The sequence below is a fragment of the Amblyomma americanum genome, chromosome 6 (genome assembly GCF_052857255.1).
Source record: "Amblyomma americanum isolate KBUSLIRL-KWMA chromosome 6, ASM5285725v1, whole genome shotgun sequence".
NCBI lineage: Eukaryota > Metazoa > Arthropoda > Arachnida > Ixodida > Ixodidae > Amblyomma > Amblyomma americanum.
Genome location: NC_135502.1, coordinates 30211751 through 30234286, shown reverse-complemented (window position 1 = coordinate 30234286; position 22536 = coordinate 30211751). Strand labels below are relative to the sequence as shown.

Below are 22536 nucleotides of genomic sequence, written 5' to 3'. Positions count from 1 at the left end.
ATGTGTAGTAAAATAAGCTACACGGAGCGAAATATATAGTATGTGTAAATGGCCAGCTAAACATGTATTGCTTAAAAGAAAAAAAAAGAAAAATATTGAAACAATGTCTTTTGGCAGCTGTCTCAAGGATTCAGCACAATGTTGGGAGACCGAGATCAGGAGTTATGCATTGACGTTTCAATACTCAAGAAATAAACATTTTTTGTTAGTATGCAATGCACCAGGTAATGCGGTAGAATGGAAAGATGGAAACTTTCACAAAGTGAATTTTTTCGGTAAAGAAATTTCTGACTTCACATCTGTTAATAATAGCGGAAGAGAGGTACTGACACAGACCTGAACAGTTGTACAAGAGTTCAGCCAGCTTTATAAGACCCATCCGCGAGATTCTTGTAGAAGGCAATTTTACAGCAACTCTGCCATGGCGACTTCATAAATTGTTTTCACTTAACACGGGCAGAATAAATACTTAAGCAAATAATGGTTTTCACGGCGCAAGACTTTATGGTGAGAATAGAGTGTTTTAGTTTCACGTACGTAGAGGGTTCACGTACGCAAACGTGAGAAGTCTACGTAGCCTGCACGCAGGTCGTTTGAAACCCTTATAGTTACACGTACGCAACGCACGCCGCGCGTTACGCCTAGCGCCATCTACTAGGAAACACAAACACTGGTTGTAGCTTAATCATCCAAGACAAGTCTTTAAGCGAAGTCATTCGGTCTGTCCTCGTGTTTGGCGGTTTTGCTATATTTGGCTGGCTTGGGGCTCTCTCAGTTCAAGATCTCGCGAGACGGTTGCTATGACGACGACCAACGCTACTTCGACAGGCTTAACAGCTGAAAAATCGCCCTTATGTCTGAAAAACAAAAGCTATTTGTCGCTTGAAACTTTATGCCAGGGTAAGAATGGGCAAATCGAAGGCGTATACGACAGTTTAGAACACGATATCGCGTCGAGGCATTATCGAAGAAGCTGTTATCGCTGTGAAGCGGCGGGCAGGGCGCCGCCATGTTTGTCAACGCTGCGTACGCAAGCAACGCAAAGACCGCAACGTAAAAATCCGAATCTCACGTACGTACGTGAGACTCGCACATACCCTTTGCGTTCTGCGCATGCGCACTGGTCACCCGTAAGAGCTCTATGTACGTGAAGCCTCTACGTACGTGAAACTAAAACTCTCTTATATTGCGAATAAAGAAACTACAATGAAGGAACGAGCAAAATAAGAAAGCACTTCTCACTTATGACAAAAAAGACAACTTTTTTATAGTATCAAACGCATTGTTCTGTCCTCTTTCTGCTTTCAGTACTATTCTGTGAGCCATTTTTTTTGTTAACTCCTGAAATGAAAAAAGAAAAACGTCCCTGCAGTTAACTGCCAGTTACGGTTGCTGAACTTTCCTCAATTAGAGCACTCTCGAGAAAAACTTCCTAGACATAGTTTAAACTCCGCTTAGCACAGAGCTGTGAAGGGATTCAAGTCAGTTTGGCAGTCCATATATGTTCTGACTTTATCATTCTTCTTTTTGTGTGGAGCCTTCCGTAAAAATGAGATCTGTATTCTCACTGTGTCTAACCTACTTCGTCTGCATAAATGATTTTTTTTTGCTATTCCTATTTTTGGCCCGTAGGCAAAGTGCTCTCGTTTTATATTCAACAATAATTTGGGAAAAGGTGGGAAAGACATACACGCGAAATCCTTTTTCAGCGTTTTCAATGGCGAAGAAAAAGTTTCAAAAGCAAAGTGAAAAAGAAGTTGGATTCCGGAAAATCGCGCATGACGCAATGTGAATAAATAGCAAACATTTGACACACGTTTGCTTGCGAAAGGCGTGAAACAATACGAATGACAGCAGTAAAAAAAAATTCAGCCGTTGCCCCGTAAAAATAGGAAGCCGTAGCAGCATCAGGAGAGCAAGCGGTAAAAAAAAAAGACATTTTGAAAGAGTTCGTCTCGGAACCCAGCCGACCACTTTTGTGAGGTGCAAAACCAATTTGCTCCAGCGAGATTTCCCATTTAATATGCTTCACTGCTGCTTAGCTGGCGATCGGAACCTTTTTTTTCCGTTTCAAACGATTGTCGTTATACAAAAGGGTCAGAACCGTCTTCCTAAAGCCGAATACTTCCCTTGTAATCACAGTTCTTGCTTTTCTAACAGTAACGAAACACTTAGCTGCTCTTCGCGAAATTTCAGCGTTGTGTGAAATGCTACGCGTAATACCAAATTCCCCTTGTGATTTCATTCGTACGATTTCTGTGCACGGCACACCGGTTGAAGGAAGCGATTTTAAAATCGCACAGCCTGAAACCTCTTAATGCCAGTGGACCGAAAAAAAGGAGGAACGGCGAATATTCGACCGTAACGTGATTATCTAAACCAGAGCGGGGTAATTTGTCTTTTTATTGCTTTTGGAGAGAAACTTAAAGAAGTAGAATTAAAGTACCCACGACCAGGATGCCGTTATTGTACTTTTTAGCATATAAAGGTTACCCTAATGTCATTTGTTCATTTGTTAGGCGGCTACCGTACAATTCTTTTAAAGAAACTTCTTGCAGGGAGACATTCTAGCATCAAAAAAGGATTTAATTCTTAGCAATTGGATGCTGTAAATTACAGTGTCGTGCACGTATGTACCATCCTCTCAACGCATTGCACTCAATTCATGAAAATGCTTTCAAGTTTAAACAAAACTCAGTCAATAAAATATGTACTTGAATGGCTCCTTTCACTAGCGCCTAGCACTGTGATCATTTTTCTATCCCTCCAATTTTCTTATTCGAAGAAGAAGCTATGTACACCTGTTTTTGAGAACGTACCCAGTTCGCTACCTTCCAGTCGTCAGCGAACACACTTGATTAAAACGTCTATATGCTGGCAGCTGGCCAAGCTATGAAACAGAACATCTCACCCTGAGGAAGTAATAAGAACTTTCTACACGACGAAAAAAGAGAAAATTTCACGTTACGACTGCACGCATATCTAAAACAAAAACGTTACCAAGTCAGTTTCCATCAAGCCAATGTCACAGTTTTGATCAGAGCATTTTCGCGTTCGATACAACGAATGTTTTCAGGTCTCCGTTGGAAATTGTTAACCGATATGCCTCATGCAGAGCAGATACCCTCACTTTACTGAACAGTAATATTCACGCATTTGCTTCTACCTCGTGACGTCACGGCAACCAGCAGGTCATAATGACAGGAAGCGGCTATTGAGGAGGAGAAGTACACCAGGAAACAAGTGAACTTACCTTTCTCCATCAGGTGAGAACTTGTGCCGACCTGAAAGTAAAGGAAAGAGACAGCGAAAATTAGCTGTGAAATTTTGCATTTAAGTGATCAGCTACAACCTTCCGCTCTGTACAGCTAGCATGGATGACTACAGAACGTAACGCTTCTAATGGCGCCGATTCCGCCTAGATTCAAAGCACAAAGTTGCGAAGTTTCCCTGCGTGTGTGTGTGTGATAAAAGCAGCGATAGTTTTTCGCGACGCATTCAACTAGATTTCAAATTCCCTTCTTTAAATGGCAAGTGCTGGAGGACTACAAGGCTTAAAAAATCTTTCGAACATCAGAATGTGAAAGTTGAAACTCGACGCGGTAACAACTGCAGTCTTAGAGTGCATAACAAATCACGCACATGCATGCAAGAGCCCGCTAATTATGCACCCATTAGACACATTAAGCAGTTGAACTAAAATCACTTTTCACAGCAGCACATCGAGCTTACACTAGGTGAGCAAGGTTCTACTTCGGATCTTGCTTCAGGCATTCTTGCCACCATATCCTGAACAAGCTTGATACAGCTTCTCACTCGCGAACGAAAGACGTCTGAGACAGCTACAGAACTGGATCAGTTCGGCACGTTGCTGATAATAGCACGGATGGGCTACGCTAAGTATAATATTTGTTTAGCGTAAAGTGGCAACAAGCAGCTGCAAAGAAGTCTTGCCGCTAGTAGAAACAAGGCACAAGAAACACAGGCAAGGAAAAGTTTGCTCAAAAATAAGCAGCACAGTTTCACAACTCGGGCAGCACGAAGTGAGACAAAAAGAAATAATTGCCTTCCCATTAAGCAAGACGCTTAAGCACGAACGTGTTTCCCTGTTTTGAAAGCAGGCTAAAGCTCACAGAGCCAACAAGGGAAAAAATACATCCTGACACACAGCGCTGCTCGCAGGACAAGAACGGCGGATGAAAACACAAATAGTTTTGACTAAAAATACCGATTTACCACACAAAACACTTCAGTTCTTCTTTTCTCGCTTCTAACTTTCTCTTCTTCTGCCCTTTGCAATTCTCTTTTTTCAGTTAATTGCAGCCATTTCAGTGTTCGATAAACTAGTCAAGGGTGACTAACAGGCTCTTCATCTCTTCTGTCGTTGCGAAAGGCATCCGCAGTCCCTCGCATGTGTGGGTATTCTCCTCCAAACAACCCAGTGTCATGAAATCATGGAACATGTATGTACCTGCACATTTAGGAGTGCAAGGACAGTGGTAAACACTACTACGCTTAGAACATGTCCTCATCCTGTGAGTCGCTCTGCGTGTCAAGATTATTTTTAAAACGCCCGGTTATATGCTGTGCTGGAGAAGGACAAGCAAGGTAAACGAAAATTACATGCATCAGCTAGGCTACACTTAGGAAAAAACACAAGAAAAAATGCTAAAATAAATAGACAGACAGGCTGCTGTATGCGTTCAAAATCCTTTGAACCTACGAGTGATGCGCTCTCCACAAATTGTGCATTACAGCAGCTGTTAGTGCGGACATATTAAAGCGGCTGAGAATAATTGTCTGGCTGTAATTCGAGTGGAGTGGCATTGAGTACTATCAAGAGCAGATAAGTGGCATATAAGAGGCAATGGCAAGAGAAATTACGAGCGGGCTCTTAGAAAATTTCTGAGTTATGGGAGAAATTAACATATCCCGTTTGTTCTAGCTTCTGTATCACTAAAAGCACGCAGCAAATGCATAGCGTAAATTTGCGAACAAAGCCTAGACATAAGAAGAACATAATTTGGGACATGCATGGCAGTGCTACCTAATGACGCAGCACCTGGTCCCAGCTGGCACCTCAGCGGTGCGCTAAGGGCAATAGTACGACACAGTTTTTCGGGAAAGTACGGTGAGAATAAAAAGAAAGCCGAACAATTTCGAGTAATTCTCCCGTGTTCAAGGCTGAAATCTGACTCTAACTTCCGCATAGCTTTGAGAATGTTAAAATAGTTCACACACACTACTTTCAGAGACGTCTGTCCCAATATGTCGTAGATTATTGCACCTCCAGATTATTGCGATCGGCTTTAAGAAATACCTGGTGAGAACCACTCACAGTTCGCATTTCTTCTGAGTGATATTGTACCTATAGAGCGCTCACTGACAAGAACATTGCCAAAGCAACAATAACCATTTGCGGACTGTATCGTCCCGTTTACAGGAAACAATGGGTAAGAAGCAGAAAGATTCAATTCTGATGAATTGCCAGTGGCAAAGAAACATCGAGCCGCATGTTTTTTTTTTTCTGTTGGCATCAATAAGCTTTTTTTTAAGCATTCCGCTAGATCATATTTTTGGCGCTGGCGTAAACATTTTGTGAGCTAGATTTAAATTAGCGGGCTGCGTATGGCACGCGGGCAAGCACTTTATGCATGGTATTTTTTTTTTGAACGTTAGGATGCAGCAAATGCAGAATACCTTAATTGCCGGTATTTAATGAGTGAAAGAAGAAAAGTGGCACCTTTTCGTGGCGCCGGCTACTCCTCTTCAGTTTGCGTGTGAACAAAAAATAGCAACGAGACAATAATAGAAAAGGTGACACCAAGGAAAAGTGGAAAGAAAAAGCAAGTAAAATTGACCTAGCGCTCCAGAATGGGTTATTGCTAGAAAGCTGAATAAAGAAGAACACTAGTAATGAGTAACCCATGCACATGTGCTTCTTACATCAGCGACCGAGCAGAGAATCCTTAGTATTACCAGCAAGTGACTGCCGTTGTTGGGCCTAGTCGCGCGAGCCCTCGTAGGCTTCATTGGTCGACAAAATCTTCTATTTCTTTTTTCTGTTTGTAATAAACCTGATTACTGTTATTACTATGATTATTATCACACATTGGGGAGTACATTCCTTGTCAAAAGTAACCAGACCATTACGGAAGAGGCCGGCCGCCTAGTGGAGCTCGTTTATTTAGAAAGAGGTCGCGCGATGTACTACGAGGAAAAACCCCGGAATACATATCGCCAATGTATTCAAATTCCAGTGCACGTGTGAGGCCCTGAGAGGTTGTAATTAATCTTGAGGCTTCCAATGCCATGTACCCCACAACACAGGTGCAGATTTGTGAACTAAAATTTCATGTGTTCAGTTTTGCGCACTTGCGTTCCTGGACCTGAATGCAAGCCTTGTTGTGAGGCTTCAAGGGCCTTCCGGCCATTACAAAGCTCTCGGAAATTATGAAGGAAGTCCGGAGCACCGGAGCTTTGTATGTCCGCCGGTGAAATATTGCCCAGGTTCTCGGCGTAGAGCGAGCAACGTGCGTAGAAGCTGGTATACATTTGGTAATGGATGTGCGAGAAAATTAGGCACAGCAGTTCAGAATACTTCATACTGCCACGGCACCACGGAGGCGTCTTGATGACTTATCAATGTACTTGTAGAATATTCTTTCATTCAGTGATGCAGCCATGCGCTGATGGTTTTTCCCCGAAGAACAACGACCTTCAACTATGTTAAACGACACTTGTAAAAGGCGACCAAATTGTTCGTTTGAAATTGCGCAAAAACAGAGTATTCTATGTCTCATCTCGAACACTAGTAGCCACTAGATCTTCTTGCTGTGTACGAGAAACGCTGTGTGGGGGCCACACTAAGGCTAAATATGTGTGCGGCAACTTCAACGCAGCTAGTTATCTTCACATGTAAGCTTATATAGCATAAAATATAAATGTTTGCACGTGAACGTTTAGGCAACGTAATCATGTAAAATACTTGACCCACGCAACGATTCGCACATGGAACGGGTTTGCGATGCTCCCTGACCACCCTTGATGGGTTGCCTCGAAGGCACCAAGTAATCAACGCACCATTCTAGGGAGAGAAAACGTTAATGCGAGAATATCAATCCATCCCACAGAAAAGTCCACTGGATCTTTGATAGTGCGCACTGCAGTTTTTATATCTTTAATTTTCGTTCACGTTATTCTTTTAATGTATGTTCTTAGTCAGGAATCTTGCAGAATATTTATCTAAAGGGCTAACAGGTTTTATTTTGTTATCAGCAATGTGAGCATACTCGATCAGCGTAAAACTTTTCAAGAAAACGAAGCAGCAGGTTAACGCCGTTAAAATCCACTGTGTAACATGACTGGCAGATAGCCTGGAAGGTACACAAATAGCATTTTTTTTTCAAATGAAATATTCAACCTCATCAAATTGTGTCACAGAATTACTGCGGCAAAAAATCCAAAATACAAACAATACATTTATCATCTCTATTAATAAAATGCATAAAAACATGCTTTTTCTAAGAAGATAATCTGAGAGTCAGACATCCACCTTAGCACTTACAGCGGCGAATGGGTTCCTTGCAATCGCTCACTGCGGAAGCTCCAGCATCATTACGCATTTGCTTCCCCTTACAATAAACAGACTGAGCAGTGGGGCTTTATTTCTTTCTGTGTGTCCCCAAGCAAACTAATGTAGTCATTAGCTGAGGTCTAGGTTATTTCAATGCCACTAAGTACTGCAAGAGGTGTTTATGATTTCATGAGTTCAATAAACCGCGAGCGCCCTTTAATTCCAGCGGGATCAGAATGTAACGCAGGTATATAAAGCAATCCTTCCTCTTTATCTCTAGGAAAAACGAAAAAGTAGACTTTCTGGTACTCATGTAACAAGAGGTTTGTTCGTAGCTTCATCACTGCGCTTGCAACGTTGTAAAAGATAGAGAGCAGATGTAATATCCCCTACAATTAAAACATCGAGGGTCCAAAAAAAGTTGATGTACGCTCGCGTGAGATAATGTATTCGAGAGAGTGGACCGAATACTTACTATACATCTTCTCGATTCCCTTCATTTTCAAAAATATGTGAACATAAAATGGTGTCTCCAAAACTGTAGGTAGGTACGCAGTTAAAAAATTCGTTTGTGGTCGTCCGCGACAGATAGTGTCAGATTATTTTAATATCAAAGGACAAAGTTAGGGCTTACCAACTACGCGCAAAATTATTCATCTTGACTCTTACTGCTGCGAGGGCTGACAGTCTAATCCACCAGTTGTGCGTTGGTGAGTCAGTTAGTGACGTTAATTCCTCCTCTGTATGGCAGGCACTGCCATGGCCAGCGCTGAGATGCATGATGGTGATTAAGCGAGATAATGGTTTTTGTACAAATGTAACACAAAATACGCGTAAGATGAAAATCCCGGCTGTTTTTTTGTCCACACTACGTCGCAGCAGATGCACTGAAATTGACAAGCTATGGACGGCACATGTGCACCTTAGTGCCGCAAAATACACGCGCGGACGGAAGATTAAAAAAAAAACCGTGAGGATCCCAGAGTGAAAACTCCGTTGCAACAGCGGTGAAATTCTACAGCGCTAAATAAGGACGAACACACAAATGACAATGGACAGGACAATAGATGATTGCTGATTTTCAACAGTGGCCTCCTGGTACATTGTTTTTTGTGTCTTCGTATTTTTTAATGTAAAACTTAACCTTTAATAAAAATGAACAAACTATCCTTGCAACTCGTTTTATTTAACTCCGTTTCAAAACCATCGCGACAATTCTATCGGGGATCCGAAGTTACCTGTGTTCATTTTGAGAAACACATCTTTAACGAAGCTGCGCGCTCATAGTGTGAGTAGCCCTGCTTCACTTCCCCTTTTCAATAGTGCCACTGGGGCTTCTGTTAGTAACTCTTCCTCAGTTTTCATTATGTCCACACGGTACGAAGTCTGGTATCACAAACTAACTTGTGCTCAAAATATTTTTCTTTCCTACAGGCGCTTCTAAAGAGGAGCCGAATACGGCACGATTATGACTTAGGAAGGCACCAAATTATAGGGATGTTCAGCGCTGCTTTTCAAACAGCGAAATTTGAAAAGTTTCCGAAGTAAAACATCAAAGTTTACTCTTTATTGCGACTTTACCTGGAATGCATAATGGTACACTCGGCACCAGAAGTTTGCGGGAAGTTTGCGGGTGACTCAGTCACTGCCTCGCAGTCACCTGATGTTGATGCCGATGGTTTGATTTGTTTGTGGGGCTTAATGCATCCAGGCGAATCAGGCTATGCGGGACGGTCCTCGGAGCTTGTGCACCTAAAGTTGCACCTAAAGTCAATTAGACAGAACGCGAAGCCCGTGATGCTCCGCATTCGCGTATCTGGAAAGAACTCTTCCTGCCACTTTTGTCCTTTTCTGAAGGAGCTTGCTGGTTGTTGAAAGAGCGCTGGCATCAGCAAGCGATGAAGCAATAGTATCCGGAGATCAATGCACAGGACCGGATGTACATAACGAAATCCGCCTGCTGGGGAGCAACCCGTCTTTCACTTTTACTTACTGTCCTTGGCTGCCAAAAATCTATCCTTACCAAAAATACTAATCTTGCTCTAAAGCCATCAGGCTAGCTTGGCTTAACGTTTCTCTTTAGTACCCATTTAAAAAAGGCCTAAGTAAAGCGGCCAGCCAAAAATAAAAAAAAAACAAATTGTGAGCGGGTGAAAAAGGAATTAATTTTTATATCTTGCAAATGAACGGAGAATCTGGAGCGGCACAACATTATAAATGACAGGCCCATTACTGTCAACTGTCCTACAAAACTTTGCCCTATTTTCTGACGAAAACATAGCTTTAAAACTTGAACAATTTGTTTAAAAATACAAAATATATGCGCTTCTAAAAACCAAAATTACAGCTATCTGTGATGTTTCCACAATTTGCAGCAAACTTCACCGGTAATAACGTCAAATTGGTAGTCTAACTACGTTGGTACAGCACGCCATCTTCTTGTTCTATGCGGCGGAAGAATTTACAGCGCATTATACGTGATTTATCACGTACACCTTAAACTCCAGTCATTTCGCACTCTTGGCATACTTTCGTGCCAGCTGCGCACACAGAACGATTTACACAGAACACAGAACTCAAAAACTGGTATTTAAAAAAAATCTGTCTTTGGCTTTCAGTAAAAACGCTGTTTAACTTAAAGTAGAGGAGCTGACGAATCTGCTCAAGAACCAGGCAAAAATTTGCCTTATGCGCTTACCTTTCGCAAGTTCATCGTTAGATCCGAGTGTAATTGTGTTTATTAGTCAAACTTTAGTGTTGTGCAGGTTCTTCTGGAGAGGAGTTAACATGAGGCCATCGAGTACCTAATCAGATTGTTTAGGCTCATGTATAGTGACTCCATGTCGGACAGAATATTCAGTTTACTCCAAACAGCATTTCTAAGGAAGAGAAACGCTGGAGATATTACAGTAACTTGCTTTATTTGTCTCTGAACGGAGGTTATCAAAGTATTTCTAGAAATGACACAGCCACACAAGCTTATCCTGCAATGTAAATACATAACAATAATTGTACTATAACAAAACCTTCCCCACCATAATTGAAGAAATGAAAAGTAAGCGTGATAATGCGGTCCACACATAGCCACATGCAACACGTATTTAATGTTTATCTTGATAAACCACCGGAACGAAAAAAAGAGTACGCAGAAATTTGATACGTCGTTACCTATAGCGATTTAGTAAACCCTTATTTAATGTACTCCGTGCACCTCATCGAGTGTTAGTGAGGCGTTGTCTTGAATTGTTGTTGAGGCTGAACACGTAAAAAGTGTGTTCTTTTGTTTGTATAAATCCATCCTCACCTCTGCAGGTGTATAGTCGAACATTTTCGATGGGAATGCAGGAATATCGTTTCTTTCAGGCCTGTTTTTTTTCTTGCTTTTTAAGGAAGTTCCCTCAGAAGCAATAAATGATGCAGTGTACCATGACATTGTTGCCCGCCACTGATAGTACAAGGTGATAAGGATCTCAGCCGTTATTGCAATGGTAGTAACAATACAACGCCGCCCTACATTTAGTCCTGGAGATTTCTTCTCTCCTGTTGAAGGAAAATCTCTTCGTAGAAAAATCATTGTAAAATACGATACCCTTCATCAAGCTTTCAAGACGGACCAAATGTCGCCAGCTGTAACTTTTGGAGGCACCGAAATGAAAAATAACCAGCTTCTTCTACTCACCCAACCGATGTTGAACGTACACCAGACGTGCGGCTCTCCTCTAAAACCCGCTGGCGCTAACGTTTACATGTTGACTGCACAAGCAGTGACCGCAGTCAGCAGTTAAGTTCTTCGTTTCCACGAGAGCTAAAGACTATCGAAGCCAATATGGAACTTTTCGCAAAAAGAGTTCACTAACATCGAATTTTTTTCGCACTCCTCAAACAAGCATGTACACTTATACATACGCACACTAAGAACATTTACAGACATGGCAGTCAAACTTCTCAACTTCATCTGTGACGTAACAGTGCCAAAATATGCGCGAACAAGAAGAAACAAGAACAAGGAGATCTGCCAGTAGATGTCAAGATAGAGACGCGCGCACAAGCGCATACAGTGCAAGGCAGTTCATGTGACAATTTAGTTTCGGTTACGGGAGTTTACTCTCATATTTCTCAACGCGAGTAGCCCCGCTAAATGTGAAGCGAGAGTAACACAGCGCGCATTCGTCATAGCTACAAGATTAAAGCCCAAACTTCCAAGCCTTTAAGGTTGAAAATTTCAGCTGTCCCAGTAGGGTATACAACACTTTGAACAACGCACAAGTTCACTGTCTCGAAATAAACAAGCGTAGTGGCCATTTTCAGTCACCGTTCACTGCAGATGCGGTGTTCAGGAACACGTATCCACAGCTCTCGAGTAGGAAAAAAGTGGTAGGCAGTTAGCGTAGTTAAATCGAGTAGACGCGCGAAAGCATGTATTCATTCTTCAACTGGAGGGGACACAGAAGCTCTGCCTTAAGGGTATGACGCAATGGCGTTAATGGGTTAATGCCCGTAAATCCAGAATTGGCCATTCGGTACTTAACATTCATAGCTCGCGGCGAATCCTCATACCACTACGAGCGCAGTGGCGCCGCTGTTCATTAATGCGCCACAGCAATGGCACGTGACTCTTTCTATCACAGCCACCTGTAAGGATTGTGCGAACCATGCTGCTCTTCCCTGGAAACCTCTCACGACCAATCATTAATTTAGCAGTCACCTGCCACGACAGTCAGTTTGGACACAATTCAATGGCCAAGTTGTGATAACGCCACAAGGTTACCTGACCTATTTGGCGCGACGTCCTCCTAGGTAAGAAGACACAAGACAAGGAGCACTAGACAAAACAAGATCCGTGCTCGTCTGCAATAGCGCTTTCGCACTAAATGTGCCAGAGAGTGCTGACAGTAAACCCTTTTGATGATGCCTCATGAGGGGCCAGTCTTGTATACGGCGAGGTGGTGCTTCTTTGCTATAAAACGGCATTTTCATCCATCATTGGTGCTTCGGAGTAAAGCGAGGAATAACAAACACCCCAATAAAACCTGTTACTTCTGTCATCTTTGAAACATTCTAAATTATGTTGGAATATTTCCCCAACAGCCCTACTGCAAACCGCAGGACTTGAACACCTGGCCATGCGTCGTCATCGAGAAAAATTAAAGTTATTCTACTTGTATTATCACAATAAACTAACAATAGAGGAAGGAATTTTAGTTGAGCACACATCTCGACACCCTACACGCTCTTACCATACTAAGAAAGTTGCCGCGTTTTCATGCAAAACTAATGTATTTAAGTATTCGTTCTTTCCCCATACTATCATTAAGTGGAATGGTTTACCTGCTGATGTTGTCAATTGCGAATCGGTGGATTTATTTTTACAAGCTCTGAAGGATGTATAGGGCTCTTATGTATCCTTGTTTTGGACCAAGTCCGATGCCTTCGTTTGCTGCCAGGATCGATGTCATTATATGTTCTATGTCTTTGTAATCGATTTTATGTTGTATGTACTGGTTTTTTCTCTGTTCGCTATCTGCTTCTTTTGCAATGTACTTGTTATTTTTATCAATATGTTTGTACCCCACTCCTGCCTAAGGCCTGTAACACAGGCCGGCAGTATTTGCTAAATAAATAAATAAATAAATAAATAAATAAATAAATAAATAAATAAATAAATGTGTCTGAAGGGCAACACAGGAGGCGTCGCGCAACGTTTGCAAGTAGTTCCGTCATCTGATCAGTATGAATGCGTCATTGCGAGAGCTTGTTTACAGGATTGAGAGCTCTAGAATCGGGCCCCCAACCGTTTTCGGAATGAAAATAAATAGCAGACTCCCATTTTCGGCAGAAGACTGCTAGCCTCATCTTCCATTCACTGACATCCTAACAGTGGCATTTAACTCCACAGAAGACGAATGGACATTAAGAGCATTCACTTTGTCTCAGCATGTCGATGCCACGAAGTTCGAGTGAAAATGTGTCGCAGATTTGCCTCCTGTATCTCAATTTTGAATATTTCTAAGCCTAGCCAGGATTCCAGGGTTAGCAATTCGCTCGTCATGGAGATAAGAGGACAGAAAAAGCAATACGTAAGTTTGAAGACGAGCGGTTTTCTCCATAAAATGAGTCCAAATTAAGTTGCGCATTGTAATTACTCTCCTGTTTTAGCGCTCACAATATAATAAAAACATAAGGAATAATTATGTATAACAAGGAACGTTTTGCTTTTCTGCAGTAATGGAATTCCCAGCAGCAAGCGCTGTCCAAGTGTGGTCTAACCTACATTTTAAAAACTCATCTCCTGCCTACGTAAGACCCGCTTTGCGTTGAAGAGGCAGACGTATGAAATTTCGGGTTTTATATTAACGTGATAGCGTTAAGGCTCCGGTTTTGGAGCAAATCTGGCGTCGGCGTTGTCGCAGTTGTGATCGAAAAAGTAGGTTGACTTCCTGCCCCCTAGATCACCTTCTTTTGCGACGTCACACAACCTGACCGCCGTGGCACGTGGCAGCTAAATTAATGACTGGTCACGAGAGGTCGCTTGGGAAGAGCAATGTCCCTGAGTCTCACAAGCCCCACCGGTGGCTGTGTTTGAAGCAGCCACCTGCCCGGGCAGCGGCGCATCGTTTAACCACTGCAGATCTGCGACAGGAGTGGTATATGAATGCAAAGAGAATTACCAATTCCATATATGGCCATGTGGGCAGAGCTTAGGCGAACTGATACGCAACAAGGACCCCCAGGCCACTGAAGGGAACCATTAACACTATCGCGTCATACCTTTAAGACATTAAGACATAGTTTAAGTGTCCCCTCAAGTTTTTCGTAAACTCTTCATTAACTTACTGTGCCCCCTGACAGAAATACTTCATGCGAAAGGGAAAGTCAACAAACCGTCCAGGCGATTGGTGTTCAGGTAGCAACAGCAACGCAACCGCTTTAGAGATGCAAGTTTGGTTCAGTTGACATAACCATTGGTGCAGGATTACGCCCTTACGCCGGAATACGTCTCAAGAACATGCAGAGTGACAGTGAAAATCGCTTCCAAATGTCTGTTCCAGTGCCGGCAGTAGTGACTGTCTGTCACGAATTACACCCTGAATACAGCAAAAAAACAGTTTAACGCGATGATTTAGCAATCCACACAAAATTATCGCTGTAACAAAGAATCAAGCGCATGAAACAACTTCGGCTGATTTTTTGGCCTTTTGAACTTGGCAAACACGTATGCAGTCTTGTCTCAGCCACAACTCGCGCGCAATAATCGACAACATTTAGCTTGGAAAAATTTTAGCATGTCAACCAACTCTTAAACATTTCGTGCAGTTGGTCAAATGTTTAGGAGAATCCCCAAGGTGGAGTAGGTTTGTAATGAGGGAGCAATTACTCATTGACATCCACCCGAGTGTAGCAGTTGTATGCAACTAGGAACCAGCTGCGGTGGAACACCAAAAGCCACAACATCGTTTTTTCTATTAGCGGCTTGGGTTTAAATTCTCATAGACAGAAAACAAATTTACCAAAAAGTCTTTCAAAGGCGCGTCCCTTTGAAGATGCGCTTCCGAGGATAGCGGTGTGTTCGTTTCATACTTACCACTGCCGCATCGCAACATGAGAGGTCTAGCGCCCGTTTCGGACACCACGAAAACATTTCAGCCCCGAATAACACACACACTTGACCTCCAAAGCAGATGAGAGACACTTGAATGACTGAAAAGTGAACCACACACTTGTGCAAGCAAACGAGGCGAATCGCTGTCCTCGTGACTAGAAGCGTAGAACGCGACAATGTGTTTTATTCATCACCGTCGCCTTTCCTTTTTGACGTCCAAAAATGCCGACTTCTTCGGTATGTATTTGAAGTCGTCCTGACCCTTCCGGTTGGTGTGGCGTCTCCCACGCTCTAGAATGGCGCACACATATACTGAGTGCGAACACTGCGAGAATTTACGGGTGCTCAGATTTCGCTGCTTCCGGGATCCCAGTATAACAGCGCTATACGCCTCTTTCAAGCCAGCTGGCCTGTAGGCATCTTGGTTCCTCCACTTCTGCGGATATCACGTCCTCGCAACCATTGTCATGCCTCAAAGGTGCGTCGTAGAGTGCGACCTGACAGCTTGGTTCAAACATCGAACAACATTCCCGGGTCATATCGTCTTCGAAGCAACCGGCACTCGAAAAATGCACGCCACATCGGAAACGCCAGAAGTCCGCTTAATGCTCGCATCCGTTAGCTACGCGCTTTCGCAGCTCAGGCGCAGTAGACACAGAGTCGCGGATCGAAGGTCGCTTCAGAGTGACGTCACCGTCATAGTTTTGGAAGCGCACTACTTGAGTTTCAGTGCAGGAACGTGTCGCGAGTGCGGCGTCACCATGGCGAGGAGAGGACCTTTGTAATGCACCGTGGTGTGCGTTCGTAACGGAATCGACACGGCAATGTGGTGTTTGCCACAGAGCGCGCGCCTTCCGAAGCACTTCTACGCGCCCACTCTCTACAAATTGTTTCCCACATGGACCTTGCAGTTGTCGACATGTTGCAGGTGCTGCAGTTTCTTGTTGCTTGGCTTCGTACCTGCAAGAAAAGGAGATAATATCGCCCCTAAGTTCACAGAGAATGCACATGGTCGTTTAGTAACAAGCAAGAAAAGGTTATGAGTTCAGACAGGAAGTAAAAGATACTAAGCAAACATCAGTAGTTAAATGTGCGCTTAAGACAAGCAATTTAGTTACCTTGCACAAAAAAATACAATAAAAGCGTTCTTAACATTGTTACCGTACAGATAACACTTCAGTCGTAAACAGGCTGTCATTGCTTTGTTACTCTCAAGAGTGAACGTTTGGTTGCGACTTCGGTATGTCCCAAGTTTGCTCTAAATTCTTCGCATTGTTGCTGCTTTGAAAGCGGTGCGTACAAAGGACACTGCAGAACGGTGTTTAAATACAGAAGCGAAGCATTTTACGCCTGCTTCGGGGAGTGAACTGCATATCACAATGTGTGTGCGTGTGAAAAACATTTATTGAACAGAAAACATCGAGGTTACTTGGAAGGGCGTGGCCTGAAATGCCGCGTCCAATGAGAAACAGTGCGCGAATATTCGTTACCTTCCTTGCTCGCCGCTCGCGTCATTTCCTCGAGAATCCTGTACCCTTGATCCGCTTCATCGATCTTGGTTTATTGCCTCACTTCTCTTTTCTCGAGGCTCACTTCACTGGGTCTTCGTTATTAGCCACAAACTCGCGTCTTTTTTTCTGTCGACAATGCCTACCCTCTTTCCTCTCTGTAGGGCTTACACACGACATCGATCAACGGGTACAAAAACAGGAAAAATTATAATAAGTCAAAGAATTCAAATTTGACATATCATGCCTGCTGTAAAGTGGCCGAGTGTTTATCTGTTAAAAATAACTCATCTTTGTTAAGAAACTGCACGACGAAGAGAAATGCTGCGCTGGTTCATGCGCCTGGCATTCTAAAAGCTTCAATTAGCATGACGTAGTTTGTATGCTCCAGCGGCCTAAATACACATTTCACAGCTGGCGGTTGCGTATGATTACAGTACTGCAGGCATGCTGTACTGGGCTATGCAGCCAGCAAGGTCTGCGTGAATTGCACAAGTTAAATAATTATACATAGGCTGGAAACCAGCCTGTTGAAACGAAACTTATGAATACATCATTTTACCTCGGAAAATATAATGGTCACGTGACGCTTGACATGTACAGTTACAGCGCTTACTTGATGCACTAATTTCACCGTGATCAAGCAAAGTTCGCACGTCGAAAGTGTACTTTAATTTTCACCTTGGTGTGAACGTGCAGCACACGGAAGCGAAAGGCTTCAGCACCTAGCACCTCCGAAGACCCTGCCTTTCGTTTCTTCTGTCGCTCTTTCTCTAAAGGCTTCTGGCGAGCAGTATTCTACTGAAAACAGTCTACGCAGTTTAGATTGGTGGCATGATTTTTTTTTGAACTACAAATGACGGGCCACAATTTCCAAAAGAAAACTAGCGTAACTCATTAGTCACATACTTATTAGACCAAGCTGAAGATCCCGCCAGCATGCAGTGCTGAGAAATAGGCCCTGTGTGAGCACAAAGGGATACCCACTGCAGAAAAATTGCGTCCGTCTTCCGAAAAAAATAAAATAAGAAAGCTAAGTTTTCAGTCTCCAATTACCGTAAATTTCTGGAATGCTAGCTGATAGGAAGACCTCATAAAGTAGTTTCCTTTTCATGCCACTACAGCAGAGAAAGCAAAAATAAAACAGTTTTGAGGGCGTTTTACTACGCGAAGAGAACAATGAGACGCTCCAGGAATTTTCTAATCAAAGGAACCTTTAATGCACTTATTCAAACTGTGCGTCGACCAAAAAGTAATGTGACATTTAGTTTTATTGCTGTTACAGGCATGGTGACGAATGACTGGCGAAGTTTGAGAAAAACGAAGCCTGTGATATTTGCGTAACTGTGGAAGGTTAATGGCAAGTGCAGTCATCATTCACTACCGCTGCCGAAACATGAGCGAAAGACGCCTCCGGAAAGAGACGCAAAACTGACATCCATGCTACCGAAGAAAAGAGCGGGACATATAATATGCATATCACCAATCGCTATTCTTTTATTTGCAAAAACTAAGGTGATACATCTTTCACGAACGCACAGCAGAATACCGCGGCAATACGAGGGCGGTAGTAGAGCAATAAATCCTCTCGACTGTAAAGCCTAACAGTTTGCTAGGCGCAAAAGCAGCGCGCAGCAACAACGCTTAATGTGATGGCCGGGCCACTGGTGCTGTTAAAAATGGAAGCCGGTTTCTCCGAGGAGAAATACTCAATCATTTACCTAACCCACGAGTATTTCTAAATCAAGGGCGCTGAGCGGCCCCGTTTTTGAAGCAAAGGCTTCGTCGTCTTAGCTCCTAATGCCTGTCTACATGAGCGGAGCGCTATTTAAAAGGAGAAATTACAAGCTATCACGAATTGAGTGCACCATACTTGCCACTGAGCGTGGAAGTATTTCTCATCGACTATACTGAAAATTTACTATCTGTTCTCCAAAACAATATTTGGGAAAATGCACCAAAACAATTCCGACCTCTTTTTTAACACACTATCATTCACCTTAATCATTGTGCTAATCTGTGAACAGTGAAGCCCATATTACTGTGCTAGGTTTGAAAAAGCCTTCACTGAAAACGAGGCCACTTGATTGAGGAACTGGGTGTGTGTCTTCCGTTTCGTTGTCATAAAATGACACGCCTAGGAAAACTGGTAAACGTAGCGCTAGCACCGAGCCTGGCGACCTCTGTGACGCTATTTGGGCGACACAGCGGTTTTACCACGCCTGCTTTGCTGACATGTTTTCTTTAGTTTCACTACAATTAAATCATGAATTTGAGGAAAACAAGACTTTTCGCATCTAGCCAAGAAAGCTTGCCGGCTGTGATGTCTGCATCGTAATTGATTTAATTTATTTGCCGATTAAAGTATCGAATCAATGAATAATTTATTGAACCCGTAGGATATACATATGTAATGCTTTTTAGCCATTGGTATTTGCGGAAGACAAGCATGCGACAGCGTAGTAAAGCCCCGGTCGCAATGGCTGCTTGATAGGAAACAGAGATCACGGGGTAGGTGCGGGTGAGAATGTTTCGAGCAAAGAAATCACAAAAAAACGAGAACAAACGATAAATTAGCTAAGAATGCCAAAAAAAGTGACAACATGAATAGCATAGCACAAATTAAAAAAAAGTGACACTCACCTGACGCATTGATGAACCAAAACATAATTCGCGCAAAATGGGTTCCGCCACGGACGCTGGCACAGGCAAAACATGCAGTGCGAAACTTCACCGTTTTTCAGCGTCAGGCAAACGGCAGAATGCTTCGCGCGATGCGGGCGTTTGGGAAAACATACGAGTGCACAAAAACAAGAACACCACTTTCATGCGTTGGTCTTTGTTCGTTCCTAAAGAAAGTGCTTAGTGAACATATATGATTTCTGGAAAGCAACATGCTTAAAACGCATATGACGCATAAAGGTACACCACAAGTAAATAACTTAAAGAGAACACAGAACAGACGTGCATTACGACGCCGTACGTGGGCTGTGTTGACAAATGCATAGTATCATGCAGGAGTCGAACGCACAGAAGTCCGCGCGTTGAAATAAAAAAAGTGAATAAAAACGCGGGGTCGGTCCCGCAAAATGGCGATTTTTTTTTCTGGCACTTTCGCTTCAACAAAAAGAAGCAATGCGCGACATGCGCGCCAATAATCTCGCTCGTCCGGAATAAAAGCTTTTATTAACCTTGAAGGTATTAATTCACAAAACGAGATTGCTTCTGGGCAAGAAATATGAGCCATATTGCGCTCATATGTGTTTTAAGCATTGCCTCCTCTAGAAAGATGCCTGCGGCGTTGCTCGCTCACCCATTGTAGTCACCGTGCCTTGAGTTGCGGACGTTTGTTAAGAGATGGCGCTAGCTACCTCCCAATCTCCGTCAGTGAGGGTGGTGTAGTGTGTTCTAGCCACTTGCATATATTTGCGACTTTTTACTTTCATTTCTGCACGCTTACGTTTCCGTTTGCTTATTAAACAGTCGAAAACGCGCGGAAGGCGCCGTCTGCCGCAAAGACGTCAGCTACGGCTACTGCGCGCCACGACCGCGCGGTAATGTGCGCATGCGCGCATGTGTTGCAAGCGGCCGTCACAAGGATCGCTAGCGACCACCTCAAGTGGAAAGGAGAAAAAAGGGAAAGGTAAGGGCAGCAGGTTTATGGCGCACACGGCAGGCATCTTTCTAAATGAGGCGATGGTTTTAAGGAAGTTATTTTGAACACACCCCATACGACGATTACTCTAGGATGTTTCTTAGGAATCTAAACCCACAACAACGCATGTCATAAGACTAAAAAAAAACTGCCGTAATTTTCCAGGCAATTCCATAAGCAGATGCCTATCAGCGGTACCAAAGAAATAAGTTTGAGCACTACTGTAAACTGGCAGCTGCGGAAGATAACCTTGAACTCGTGCTGCAGTATATACTCTAACGAAACCTCAAATCTCCGAAGACTTTATTTCGCTTGAATGCTCAGAACCGCATGGAAACGAACAGAACCGCTTCTTCATGTCTCTACTTTCCTCCTCTCGACATACTCCTTTGCCTGTTCCGCTGACCCGACTTCTTTGTAAGTACGCAGCTTTTTCTCCCTGCTTTTAGGTTTGCGGAATTCCTATAGGTGCCGCTTCCGGCCCAATCAGATTAAGAAAGCGTGACTGTCGACTTCACCGGTTAGGATAATGACAGCTACACCATTTCACATGCTCGATAGTGTGGCGCCGGAACGTTAACCCGGAAGGCCTTACAGCTGCCAGACACAGAAGTCTAATTTTAGGCAGAAAATTGCCGAATTTGCGCCCACACGGGCGCTCGAAGCAGTTCTTGAAAAATAATATGGCGTCTCTAAAGCGAACAACGGCTGTCACCAACCCGTGTCGCTGTGCTAATTTTTCCACGACGGCGGCAGAGAAGGCTCAGCGGCCTACGTCGCCGAGATAGAGAGATAGCTTGGATGTTCCAGAGCTGAGTAGCGGACACGATGACTCACGCTAAGCGAACCGCAGAGAATGTTCTGTTTCTTTTGTTTAATCTCTCTCCCCCTCGTTTCCCCACTTCGACGCCGCCCTGACCACGAAATTCAGGTGCCCAGCCGGGGTGAGACGCTTACCGCGCAGGTGGCACGTGCATACTGCATTTATATCAGGGGCCTGATGAGTCGGTGTTTCTAATCTCCCGACAAAGGAGAACTTCTAAGCAGGATTTTTCAAGGATTTTTTTAGACAGCTGTACAAGTGGTACAGCAGTTGTAACCTGCTTTTATACGTATATTAGCCAATATACTTCAACCCTCGTCTCCGAGAGTTTCGCAAGAATAAGTTCGTAGCTCTTTAACCGCTGTGGATGTTCTACTGCTAGGCAGATATTGCATGCTTATAGTTCATTACTTGTGCCTCCATGCTCTTAGCCGTATTGCTGCGTTTTATTGACTAAGATGAGCGCCAGCAGCATGCATATGAAGCGCTTGAGGCAATCATATGCATCAAGTTTTGTGCATAACTTAAAAAATGTTTCTCTGTTTGTTGTGCGCGCGAGGATTGGTGGCGGTAACGCCGAAGCTGAGCAAAATGGCAAGCAAACATTTAATCTCAAGCGACATGTGTTTTTTTTTTTCAACGCGACTTCACCCGAACCGAAGACGACGATATTACTCCTTCAAAGCCCCGAGTCGTATTTTCTTGCCGACTGCTTCAATGCGAGCCTAGCACTGGGCGCACAGAAAGAAACTCGTCGCGAATCGCGAGTGACATTCTCTGCTTGGTGTCGCTACGTCAAAATGGGCACGGGTCCCGGTATTAAAATGCGATGCGCTGAAGAGACGGAGATGACACAAAGCAATAAGGCAGCACCGAATGAAAAACGCATTCGGAAGTCTTGGTTTGAGATTGGCGATCCAAAATGCATAGCATCGGTCTCAACGGATGCGGAAGACCAGCAGGCTGGGAAATATATCCAGTATTAAAAAAAAATTCATGGCTCTATTTCACACCAGACTGCTGCTTCGGCCGTGACTTCAGACGCGTGGGGTAGGCTGAGCGCGATGGGACGAATGGCGACAAGCTTGTACCAGAAGCAATTTTGCTGCATAAAAGTAGATATGGGATCGAGTAAATATTAAAATATCAAGTAATAGAGAACAGCAGTTACTAGCGAAATGGAGTTCAGTAAAGCGTACTGTAACGTCGTGCAAAAGGCTGCACATCAAAAGGGCGATTGCTTGTTTGATCAAGGATGCCCCAGAACTTCAAAGAAATGTAGAGTAATAACGCAGCTTCATATCTGTAGTATTTTTGAGTAAATCAGCAGTAAGCATATGCCTGAATATCGACCTTACCGTAAATATGAACACT

At 43.5% G+C, this 22536-nt stretch overlaps 1 protein-coding gene across 2 annotated transcripts in view; it reads right to left on the bottom strand.

Moving 5' to 3' along the window:
* The window catches only part of LOC144136544 (kin of IRRE-like protein 2), a 402200-nt gene that overhangs the window by 11871 nt on the left and 367793 nt on the right, over positions 1-22536 (bottom strand). Inside the window, exon 10 of one of the 2 annotated variants that reach the window (XM_077668935.1) lies at positions 3254-3284. In XM_077668935.1, the coding sequence (XP_077525061.1) occupies positions 3254-3284 (31 nt within the window). Of the gene's footprint in view, positions 1-3253; positions 3285-13241; positions 16137-22536 lie in introns of those variants that run through there. The other variant, XM_077668936.1, reaches the window with a different exon arrangement.